Genomic DNA, 10,548 nt, shown 5'->3' with positions numbered 1-10,548 from the left:
AGAACCAGGGAAGCAATATGGGTGGAGGACTTTCCCTCCCACTCAGAGTCCTTCCTCCTGGCCCTGGCTGTCTTCTCACTGGGTACAGAACGGGGTTCCCAAAGAAGTCTCTGGCTTGGGGTCAGTTTCCTGGGCCAGAGCAGTGAAGGAACCAGCCCCCCGAAGCAGCCCTGACCTACTGGGGAAGGGGTTGGGCTGGGGCCACCAGCAGGAGGTTGCTGGGGAAGAAACTGAAGCCCAGCCAATGTGGGCCCGGGTAGGGGCCTCAGGGATTCCAGTCAACAGCTTCTGGGACAGCTGGGCTCGGTGGATCACCGCTGCAATCCCAGCACTTTGGGAGGCCGAGGCGGGTGGATCACCTGAGGTCAGGAGTTCGAGACCGGCCTGGCCAACATGTTGAAACCCCATCTCTACTAAAAATACAAAAAATGAGCTGGGCGTGGTGGCGGGCGCCTGTAATACCAGCTACTTGGGAAGCTGAGGCAGGAGAATTGCTTGAACCCGGGAGGTGGAGGTTGCAGTGAGCCGAGATCGCGCCATGGCACTCCAGCCTGGGCAACAAGAGCAAAACTCTGTCTCAAAAAAAAAAAAAAAAAAAAAAAAGCTTCTGAGATTGTGACAGGGAAAGAAGCTCTAGTCTCCACATTAGACACATGACCACGCTAGAGACAGTGTCCAGAAAACACACGTTTACCCGTACGTTCCTGATACGGCCCCGGCAGTCACAACTCCAAGGCCCCTTCACCCAACGAACCCCAGGCTCCTGGCTGCCCCAACCAGGGCAGCCGGCCTGAGAAGTGTGGCACCAAAAGGTAGTAGGGGTGGCTGGGGAGGAAGGACCAGGACTGGCACAAGGTCATGATGATGCTGGTGAGTAGGGGGCCATCAGCCCGAGGGACAAAGGCCACTTGACAGACCTGGAGGTGGGGTGAGCCCCCAAATGCCATGAATTACTCAGGGAGTAGAGGTGGAGACAGGGCTCCTCATTCCACTCCCCTTCAAGTCATGAGGCCTGAGATGGCTCCAAGTGTCGCCAGAGTGGGGCACTCCACCCAGCACGTGGCAGGAGGCAGGATCCATAAATTAAATGTTTTTGTGGAGTGTGATGGCCTGGGATGGGAGATCCCAGAGGCCTCCCAACAGCATGGCGGCTGGCAGGGCGACGGAGGCTACTCAGTCCTCCAGGACGGATGGGCAAACACGATGGGCCTCTTCTTGGCCCAGCGGGAGAAGACTGCCTTCTCAGTGATGAAGCGGTGGGCGCTTCGGGGCGCCTGCTCGTGTGCCAGGTACATCTGACATTCATCCAGTCGGCCCTTCTCGAAGTAGTGGTAAGGCACTGAGGGGTGGCTCTTCTCCCTGTGGGGTGGGGAACAGGGCTGGTGTGGGACAGAACTCACTCACCTCCTGCCACCCCTTGCTGCCTACCTTGACCACCCCTCGCCAGGCCCATGGGCTCATGGAGACCCATGCCTGATCCCTGGGAAGGCCAAGACACATAGGCGAGTAGCAAATCCCAAAGGCCAGGTCTCAAGTCCTGGCTCTGCCTCTTGCTAGCTGGATGACTCTGGGCCAGAGATGGACCCTTGAGCCTCAATATCCCATGTGTAAAATGCAGATGGTCACATCCACCTTCTAGAACGAGTGCATAGATCAAGAGATGGAGACTGCAAGCACCCTGCTAGTGGTGCTGGGCTCCTGGTGAGGGAGGAGCTCCTCATTCTCATGTCACAGAGCCACCAGCCCTGCACGCCCACCTCCCCATCAGCATCACAGGGGCCAGCCGTGTGGCCAGGGCCATGGCTGGGGCACAGGGACACCTGTCACCTGGGTGACCTGTTCTGAACTTGTTAGTTTCCATGATATTGAAATATAATAATATAGGCCAGGTGCGGTGGCTCACACCTGTAATCCCTGATCCCCAGGGAGGCCAAGGTGGGTGGATCACCTGAGGTCAGGAGTTCGAGATCAGCCTGGCCAACATGATGAAACCCCGTTTCTACTAAAAATACAAAAAATTAGCTGGGCGTGGTAGCACGCGCCTGTAATCCCAGCTACTAGGGAGACTGAGGCAGGAGAATTGCTTGAACCCAGGAGGCAGAGGTTGCAGTGAGCCGAGATTGCACCACTGCACTCCAGCCCCAGCCTGGGCAACAAGAGCAAAACTCCGTCTCAAAAAAAAAGAAAGAAAGAAAGAAAAGAAATATAATAATATAACGATGGTACAAAATCATACCATAAACATATCTGAACTTGATGTCATGCTGGTATATAATACCAAATAGTATATAATATCAAAAATCATATATAATATCAAAAATTAAAACATATAAGATATATCACATATATATATGTGTGTGTGTATATATATCTATTTAGGCCCTATATATATAGGCCCTGACTGTGGTAAGCACTTTTGTGGATTATTCCTCCCCTAAATGTTTCAACAACCTTCCAAGGAAGATGTGGTTCTTTTCTCTATTTTCCACATAAGGAAACAGAGGGTCTGCAGGGTGGCATGACTGGCCCGTGACCAGCCTGTGGCCACAATGAGCAGCACTGGGGTTGCTGCTAAGGCAGCCTGTTTGACACTGAACTCTTCCCCAAGGCCCAGAGCCCAAGGGGTATCTGTGCTATGGTCACCCACCATGAAACCCACACACTCTTTGCCCCCACACCTCCCAAATCCTCTGGCTTAAGGCCTGGGAGGGCTCACAGTGCTCCCGGTGTCCCCGTGTGCCCGGCCCGGCCGGTCTGACCTGCAGTAGCTGTCGCTGACCATCCCATAGACCACGATCTCCTCACACAGCTCCAGCGCGAGGATCATGGTGAACCAGCCGGTGCTGAGGAAGGAGCCCGACTGCCTCCTGGGGTGGGTTGGGGGGACGGGGGGACACTGTCAACATGGGGCCTCGTGGTGGCTCCAGGCCCCAGTGGCACTTGGTATTTTCCCAGTCCAGGGCTATGCACCTCAACCTCTTGTGGGGGACCCTGGGGGAGGCTGGGGAGGGGGCAGAGCCAGCCCAAGGCCAGCAGTGGGTGACAGGCAGAACGGCACACAAACCCAGGCCTGATCACCTCCTCAGCACCCAGTGGGACTTGGGCCCAGCTACGCTTTGCAGGGTTTGAGTAAACCCTTGGATGATGGGTGTGGGGGCTCTGGCCATGTCCTCTCCTCATCTAAGGGACCAGGCCTGGGGAGACAGCAGGAAGCAGCAGGGCACCGTGGTTTGAAGTCGGGCGGGGTTGTCTAGAGTCCAAGGATCTTCCACTTGAACCCTGGCTCTGCTATGGGCATCACATTTGCTCGTGAACCTCTCTGAGCCTCATGACTGGTCTGTGAAGTGGAGATAATTCTAGGGGTTATAGGGAGGGAACACTGTCAGCCCAGACCCTGCCCCATGCCCCCATGCTCCACTTGGAGTCAGGGGCTAGGTGGTGGCTCCAGCCTCAGCTCTCTGGAGGCAGCAGCCCTGGGTACCCTCCCAGCCAAGGGCCACCACCCTCGACCTCTACAGGGCAGGTATGAACTGGTTCATTCATTCAAACTGAGCCCCACCCAGGCCCTGTGCTGGCCCTGAACCTGCCTCATCTGGTGCTAACATTCCCAAGGGAAGGAGACAAACAGATAAACAAGTAGCTAGGAGACAAATCTATAAGCAAGATGATGGCAGAGGGTGACACCTGCTGCCAAGACAAGGAAACAAAGGAATGGATAAAGAATGCCAGGGCAGCTGGGCGCGGTGGCTCACACCTGCAATCCCAGCACTTTGGGAGGCCGAGGCGGGCGGATCACAAGATCAGGAGATCGAGACCATCCTGGCTAACACAGTGAAACCCCGTCTCTACTAAAAATACAAAAAATTAGCCGGGTGCAGTGGCAGGCGCCTGTAGTCCCAGCTACTCAGGAGGCTGAAGCAGGAGAATGGCGTGAACCCGGGGGGCGGAGTTGCAGTGAGCCGAGATCGCGCCACTGCACTCCAGCCTGGGCGACAGAGCGAGACTCCGTCTCAAAACAAAAAAAAAAAAAAAGAATGCCAGGGCGGGAGGCACCCCTTCAGATGGGGTGGTAAGAGCGGGCTTCCCTGAGGAGGTGACCTGAGTAGCAAGAGGAGCCTGTCATGGGAAGATCTGGGAGAACATTCCAGGGAGAGGGAACGGCAGGTGCAAAGGACTACAGGTAGAAATAGGCATGGATGTCTGAGCCCCAGATAGCCAGTATGGGTAGAACAGGGAGAGTGAAGGAGACACAAGGTCACAGAGGCAGGCAGGGGCAGGATCACACAGGGCAGGCAGGCCAGGAGTGGTGGGGGTGGGAAGCCTGCAGCTTAGGTCAAGGTGGCAGCCATGGGCCATTGTATGTGGCAGATGATGGTAGAAGGGGAGTCAGAGGCACAGCCCAGTTTTCTGGTGGATACACCAGAGGCTGACTGTTCTGTCTCCTGAGCACAGAGGCCGGTGGAGGAGCAGGCGTGTGGAGGAGGGACTGGCAAGAGTCATGAGTGCGCTTTTGGGTATGACATAAAATGAAACCTTGAAGGCGGAGTGCTTCACCCAGTGCCTGGTGAGCAAAGAGGGCTGTTATTGCTCTGTGTTGTTTTGCTTTTTGCGACAGAGTCTCACTCTGTCACCCAGGCTGGAGTGCAGTGGTGTGATCTTGGCTCACTGCAACCTCTGCCTTCAGGTTCAAACGATTCTCCTGCCTCAGCTACTCTCCTGAGTAGCTAGAATTACAGGCATGCGCCATCATACCTGGCTAATTTTTATATTTTTAGTAGAGACGGGGTTTCACCATGTTGGCCAGGGTGGTCTTGATCTCTTGACTTTGTGATCCTCCCACCTGGGTCTCCCAAAGTGCTGGGATTACAGGCGTGAGCCACTGCGCCTGGCCCTAATTTTTATATTTTTAGTAGAGACGGGGTTTCACCATGTCGGCCAGGCCGGCCTCAAACTCCTGACCTCAAGTGATCCTCCCGCCTTGGCCTCCCAAAATGCCGGGATTACAGGTGTAAGACACCACACCTGGCCTCTAACTTTTATTATCCAGAAGGGATATCAGAGACCAAGTTAGACAGACCATTCCCTCCAGAGAGAAGCGCTCCCTCATGCCCCTCCACACACTGCCCAGTGCTTCCCGTCGGGTGCTCAAAAGGCCTAATAGCTCTCACCACCATTTGGGATTCTAGATCTGTGTGACAGTTTCCTGAGTGACATCCCCTTTTCCTCCTGCCCCCCATTAGAGGGCAGGACCATGTCTGCCTCCTTGAGTGCTGACCTCCCGGGCCTGACAGAGCAGAGCCCTGATGGACAAGAGACTCGCAGAGAATGAAGGTCCCCAGCTGCCAGGGAGACCCCAGCAGGCAGGCCCCAGGCTCACCGGTTCTTGCCCGTCTCGTCTTGGAAGATTTGGTCGCAGTAGGCCATCATGCGCTCAGTGAAGGTGTACACCTGCAGGCCGGGGTACATCCTGGTGAGCTGCAGCAGCGTGCGGTAGGTGCGGCCGCCGAGCACCCGGTCCATGTGCCTGCCCTGGCCCCATACCACGTAGAGCGTGTCTCGGGCCTTCTGGAAGTAGTGTGAGTAGTTGCGCAGCAGCAGCGGCACGCTTGTGTGTGAGATGACACGCAGGGTACTGCGCTGGCCCACGTCCGCCTCAAAGCCCACGGTGGGCGCCTGGTTCATGCGGAACACGCACTCGGCACCGTCGATCTCAGCACCCAGGCCTGAGCCCAGCATCTGGCCGGAGCTGGACACCACAGCACAGCTGCGGCAGGGCTCGCGGACCAGCGGCTGCAGGGCAGGCAGGGAGAAAGAGACAGAGAGGCATGAGCGTGCAGCTTACACCCCCTGCGCCTTCCCCAGGTATATCCACCAACCTCACTTGATCAGGTATCGGCTCGAAGGACTGTTATTGACCCATTTTACAGGCTGGGCAGCAGGGATGACTTTCCCAGATCACAGTGATATCCAGTGTCAGAGCTAAGGTTCTGCACTCAGCCCCCCCACTTCCTCATCAGCCATATTTGTGATCCTCATTCCTGTCGCTGCCTCTGAGGCCCTAACTGTCTCTACATAATAAGTTCTTATGAGGTTTGCTTGAGCAAATATTTATAAAACACTTAGAACAGTGGCTGGCACAGACTGGAGGTCATATCAGTATTTGTGAAGTAAACATGAACCTCAGTTCTTCAGAATCATTCTTAGGCCACCCCCTCCCCTGCGCATGCCTCACCCACACTGTGCCCAGTTTCTAAGTAAAAGCAGGGTCGTCAATGCCCAGGACAACTGTGGGACTCCCTGGTCCTGAGCCTGAATCCTGGCTCTGCCCCCTCCTAGCTATGTGGTCTGAGGCCAAGTCACTGGCCTCTGTGAGCCTCAAGTCTCTCATCTGTAAAATGGGAAAGAAAACATCTGGGCCGGGAGTGGTGGCTCACACCTGTAATCCCAGCACTTTGGAAGGCCGAGGTGGGTGGATCACCTGAGGTCAGGAGTTCGAGACCAGCCTGGCCAACATGGCGAAACCCCATCTCTACCAAAAACACGAAAATTAGCTGGGCGTGGTAGCACACTCCTGTAATCCCAGCTACTCAGGAGGCTGAGGCAGGAGAATCCCTTGAATCTGGCAGGCGGAGGTTGCAGTGAGCCGAGATCGTGCCACTGCACTCCAGCCTGTTGACAGAGTGAGATCCTGTCTAAAATAAATAAACAAATAAAAATATAAATGCAAAAAAAAAAAAAAAAAGAAAAAGAAAACAACATCTAGCCGGGCACGGTGGCTCACACCTGTAATCCCAGCACTCTGGGAGGCTGAGGTGGGTGGATAGCTTGAGATCAGGAGTTCAAGACCTGCCTAGCCAACATGGTGAAACCCCATCTCTAAAAATTAGGCAGGTGTGGTGGCGCACGCCTGTAGTCCCAGGGCAGGGCTAGGGCAGGCACATGGACCGGGTGCTCGGCGACTGCACCTACCGCACACTGCTGCAGCTCACCCGGATGTACCCCGGCCTGCAGGTGTACACCTTCACTGAGCGCATGAGGGCCTCCTGTGACCAGATCTTCCAGGACGAGATGGGCAAGAACCGGTGAGCTATTCGGGAGGCTGAAGCATGAGAATCACTTGAACCCGAGACGTGGAGGTTGCAGTGAGCTGAGGTTGCAGTGAGCTGAGATCGCATTACTGCACTCCAGCCTGGGTGACAGAGTGAGACTCTCTCTCTCTCTCAAACAAACAAACAAACAAAAAATAATTTCTTGGCCGGGCACGGTGGCTCACGCCTGTAATCCCAGCACTTTGAAAGGCCAAAGCAGGCAGATCACCTGAGGTTGGGAGTTCGAGACCAGCCTGACCAACATGGAGAAACCCCATCTCTACTAAAAATACAAAATTAGCCAGGTGTGGAGGTGCATGCCTGTAATCCCAGCTACTCGGGAGGTTAAGGCAGGAAAATCACTTGAACCCGGGAGGCAGAGGTTGCAGTGAGCCGAGATCGTGCCATTGCACTCCAGCCTGGGCAACAAGAGCAGAACTCCATCTCAAAAAAAAAAAAAAAAAAAAAAAAAAAAAAAAAAAAAAAATTCTTCTTAGAACCTAAGGCTCAGAGCCGAGATCGCACCACTGCACTCCAGCCTGGGCAACAGAACAAGACTCTGTCTCAAAAAAAAAAAAAAAAAAAAAGAAAAGAAAAAAAAAAGAACCTAGGGCTCAGAGAGATGACATGATTGGCCAGGATCACATGGCTGGTGAGCAGAGGGGCCGAGTTCAAGGTCCAGTTTGGGACAAGCCCAGCTGTCACTACCCACCCCAGATGCATTGCCTGGCCCACTTACCTTCCCATCTGGCACACTGCTATATCCACTGAAGTGCAAGGGGCCCGGCACAGTGGGCCTGGAGTCTGTGGAGAAGTGGTGGTCCAGGCAGGTGGCCAGGCAGAGAGGCAGGCCGGCCCAGCAGCACAGGAGGAAGTAGACGGCAGAGAAGACCACAGAGCACAGGATGATGAGCACGAGCCGACCCTGAGGGAGACAGTGGCCATGGGCGGGTGTATGTGGGGAGGGGCTCCCAGAAGCCCCTTCAGCGCTGCTGCACCTGGCCTCCTGGGTCTAGAGCAGCTCCTAGAACAGCAGCAGAATCCAGTCTCCACCCATTGGGCCTTACACGGGGATGCCAAGCTCTGGGCACATAAGGCCCTGGAGATACCACTGTCATTATCCCCACCTTCTAGATAAGGAAAGCAGTTCGGGGTGAAGTGAGTAGTACAAGGCCATACAGCAAAGAAGCACCACAGTGGGGCCTTAAATACAGGCTGGAAAGCCCATATGTCTAACTGGAGGCTGGGGTGTACCATGTGAGCTGTGGCTCTCCATCCCTCTGGGCCTGTTTCCTCCTCTGCAAACTGGGGACTGATAACGCCTACCGTGACCTGTGGCTCTCCATCCCTCTGGGCCTGTTTCCTCCTCTGCAAACTGGGGACTGATAACGCCTACCGTGTGAACTTACGGGAGGGGCAGTGAAAGCGTTCTGTATACTGTAAAGTGCTGTGCACATGACAACGGGAAAGTGGTGCCTCAGAAGGGCCACCAGCCTCTTCAGCCTAGGACCAGGGCTGCCTAGTGTGGCCCTGCCTCCGCCCCACCCCCAGCTGACTCAGTGGCCGTCTGATGATCAGCAGGCCAGGTGGCACAAGGAGATTGGAGCAAATGTCATTCAAGAAATGGCTTTAATAATTGAAAAGCTGGTGCCTGGAGGCTCCTGCCTCCAGAAACCATGTTCCAAAGGCCGTTGGAACCAGGAAGCTCTTCTAGCCATCCGGGCTAGGCCCAGCCTGGGGCTGCCCTCCTGGCAGACTTAGTGAATGCCTCCACCACCACCAAGCCTCCCAGGAGGGGAGGGGCTTGGTGGCAGCAGAACTGTGGGCTAGTCACTGGGTAGTGGTCCACCCTGGTCACCACCTGTGTCTCTCTGGGCTCCAGTTTTCTAGACTCGAGGCACAAGTCCCTAGGCCACCGTTCAGAAGCCACCGAGCCCTTGGCTGGTGCTCTCTGAAAATCAGAAGTGGGCAAGTCGCCCCCACCCCCCACCCCATCACCCCCACCCACCCCGGCGCATCCTGCCCAAGGCCCACCATTTTCTGCCCGCAAAGCTACGTCAGCTTCTAAAAATAAGTCTTTTCTGTGTGGCCAGCTGTGCAGGGGAGGTAGTTCTGCCTGGCACCTGCTCCCCTGCCCATGAGGAACCAGAGACCTTGACTCAGGCAGTTGAGATGAACTGCCCCCCACAGCCAGCTGTCTCTCTCTCACAACCCGGGGCTTCTGCGGTAAAGACAAGAGCGGCTGAACTGAACTTTCACACCCCCAGTCCCAGGTAGGCCTTGCCTGGTTAGCTCGTAGTGTTACCTCCGTTTTACAGGGATAGCAAGGTACGGACACCGCAGAGGGGATGCCACCCGCCTGGGGTCACACAGAGAGCTGGACTTTGAGGCCATTCTGCCTTTCTCTGCTCGGCAGCAGGGAGGTCAGAAGTGGCAGTGGCTCCTGGGGTGGAGAGGCTGCTGAGCTGCTCCGCTGGTCAGGGTCTCTGCGTTCCCTGGAAGTCCTCCTTCTTCCACCACTTACCGGAGCCTTCATGCTGTCACTGTCCCTCGGTAGTCTAGGGGCTGCTGTCTCCAGGGCTGGGGCTGGGAAGGGGTGGGAGCCGGGCACCTGCCAAGACCCAGAAACTCAGAGCTAGGAGGGATAAGGCACATGAGGTTCTAGGCTATCGGGAAAACTGAGGCAGGGGAGGGTACAGGCCGGGGTGAAAGCACATGGCGCCCGGGAATCCAACCCCTTGACGTCTCCAAACACCGGAAGGCAATGTCCCCATCCTAAAAGAGCAGGACTCAGCGACTTTTGCGAGACCTCCTGCCAACCCAAGAGGCAGCCAGGGGGCACCCCCAGCTCAAGGTCACCAATCGGGTCTGGGGCAGAGAGAACCAGAAGCCCGGAATTCCACCCCATCCATCCTACCTCTCTACCCGGGGGACGAATGGAGAGGCCGGGGAAGGGCAGGACGTGGGATTTTCACCGCCCTTCCAGATTCCACTGCCTCATCTCCCGGCCGGGTGCTAACCGGGCGTGGAGGCTGGGGTTCGCAGGAGGCTCGCGATCCGCTGCTCGGAGCTCCATGGCCCCCGGGCCGGGCCGACCGGACTGGAAGCTGATCCGAGCGGCCAGAGGCAGGGGGCGGGGCCGGGGCCGGCAAGGACGGGCGGAGACTCGCGCGCCTGGGGCGGGGCCTGCGCGCCGCAGGCGGATCCTACGAGCGCAGCCTGCGCGACCTGGGGAGGGCTCTGCGCGGCCGGGACGGGGCGGGACGTGAATGGCTGGCGGCGAGGCCTCCAGCTAGGGGCGGGGCCTCAGGGCCGGGGGCGGGGCTTCAGAGCCGGGGCGGAGTCTGAGTACCAGCATCTCCCTTTTCTGTCCTCCGCATTTCCAGCAGGCTCCTGCCTGGGCGAGGCTGTCGGGCCGCAGGGGAAAGAGACCTAGAGTGTGTCGGGGGCCACCGGGCAG

General features: G+C 56.6%; 1 protein-coding gene across 2 annotated transcripts; it reads right to left on the bottom strand.

Annotated features, from left to right (window-relative positions):
* Positions 1-674: 674 nt before the first annotated feature.
* ST6GALNAC4 (ST6 N-acetylgalactosaminide alpha-2,6-sialyltransferase 4) lies at positions 675-10,214 on the bottom strand. Of its 2 annotated transcripts, XM_015116763.3 has the most exons (6): positions 10,006-10,214; positions 9,613-9,699; positions 7,828-8,013; positions 5,378-5,790; positions 2,760-2,867; positions 675-1,359 (listed from the first exon to the last, which is right to left on the bottom strand). In XM_015116763.3, exons 2-6 carry the CDS (start codon positions 9,622-9,624, stop codon positions 1,170-1,172), a joined length of 909 nt encoding a protein of 302 aa, XP_014972249.1. In that variant the 5' UTR covers positions 9,625-9,699; positions 10,006-10,214; the 3' UTR covers positions 675-1,169. The 2 variants fall into 2 exon arrangements, with proteins under 2 accessions (XP_014972249.1, XP_077824015.1); XM_077967889.1 differs by lacking the exon at positions 9,613-9,699.
* Between the last annotated feature and the right edge of the window lie 334 nt (positions 10,215-10,548).

The sequence above is a fragment of the Macaca mulatta genome, chromosome 15 (genome assembly GCF_049350105.2).
Source record: "Macaca mulatta isolate MMU2019108-1 chromosome 15, T2T-MMU8v2.0, whole genome shotgun sequence".
In the NCBI taxonomy this organism is placed as follows: Eukaryota; Metazoa; Chordata; class Mammalia; order Primates; family Cercopithecidae; genus Macaca; species Macaca mulatta.
Note: the sequence above shows the minus strand (reverse complement) of the source record. Positions and strands in the feature narration are given on the sequence as shown.

Excerpts from the sequence above, each read along its gene's own strand:
- ST6GALNAC4 (XM_015116763.3), bottom strand. Across the intron at positions 5,791-7,827 it reads GCAGTGTGCCAGATGGGAAG|CCGCTGGTCCGCGAGCCCTG; the intron begins GTAAGTGGGCCA and ends CCTGCCCTGCAG. Across the intron at positions 2,868-5,377 it reads GACGAGACGGGCAAGAACCG|GAGGCAGTCGGGCTCCTTCC; the intron begins GTGAGCCTGGGG and ends AACCCACCCCAG.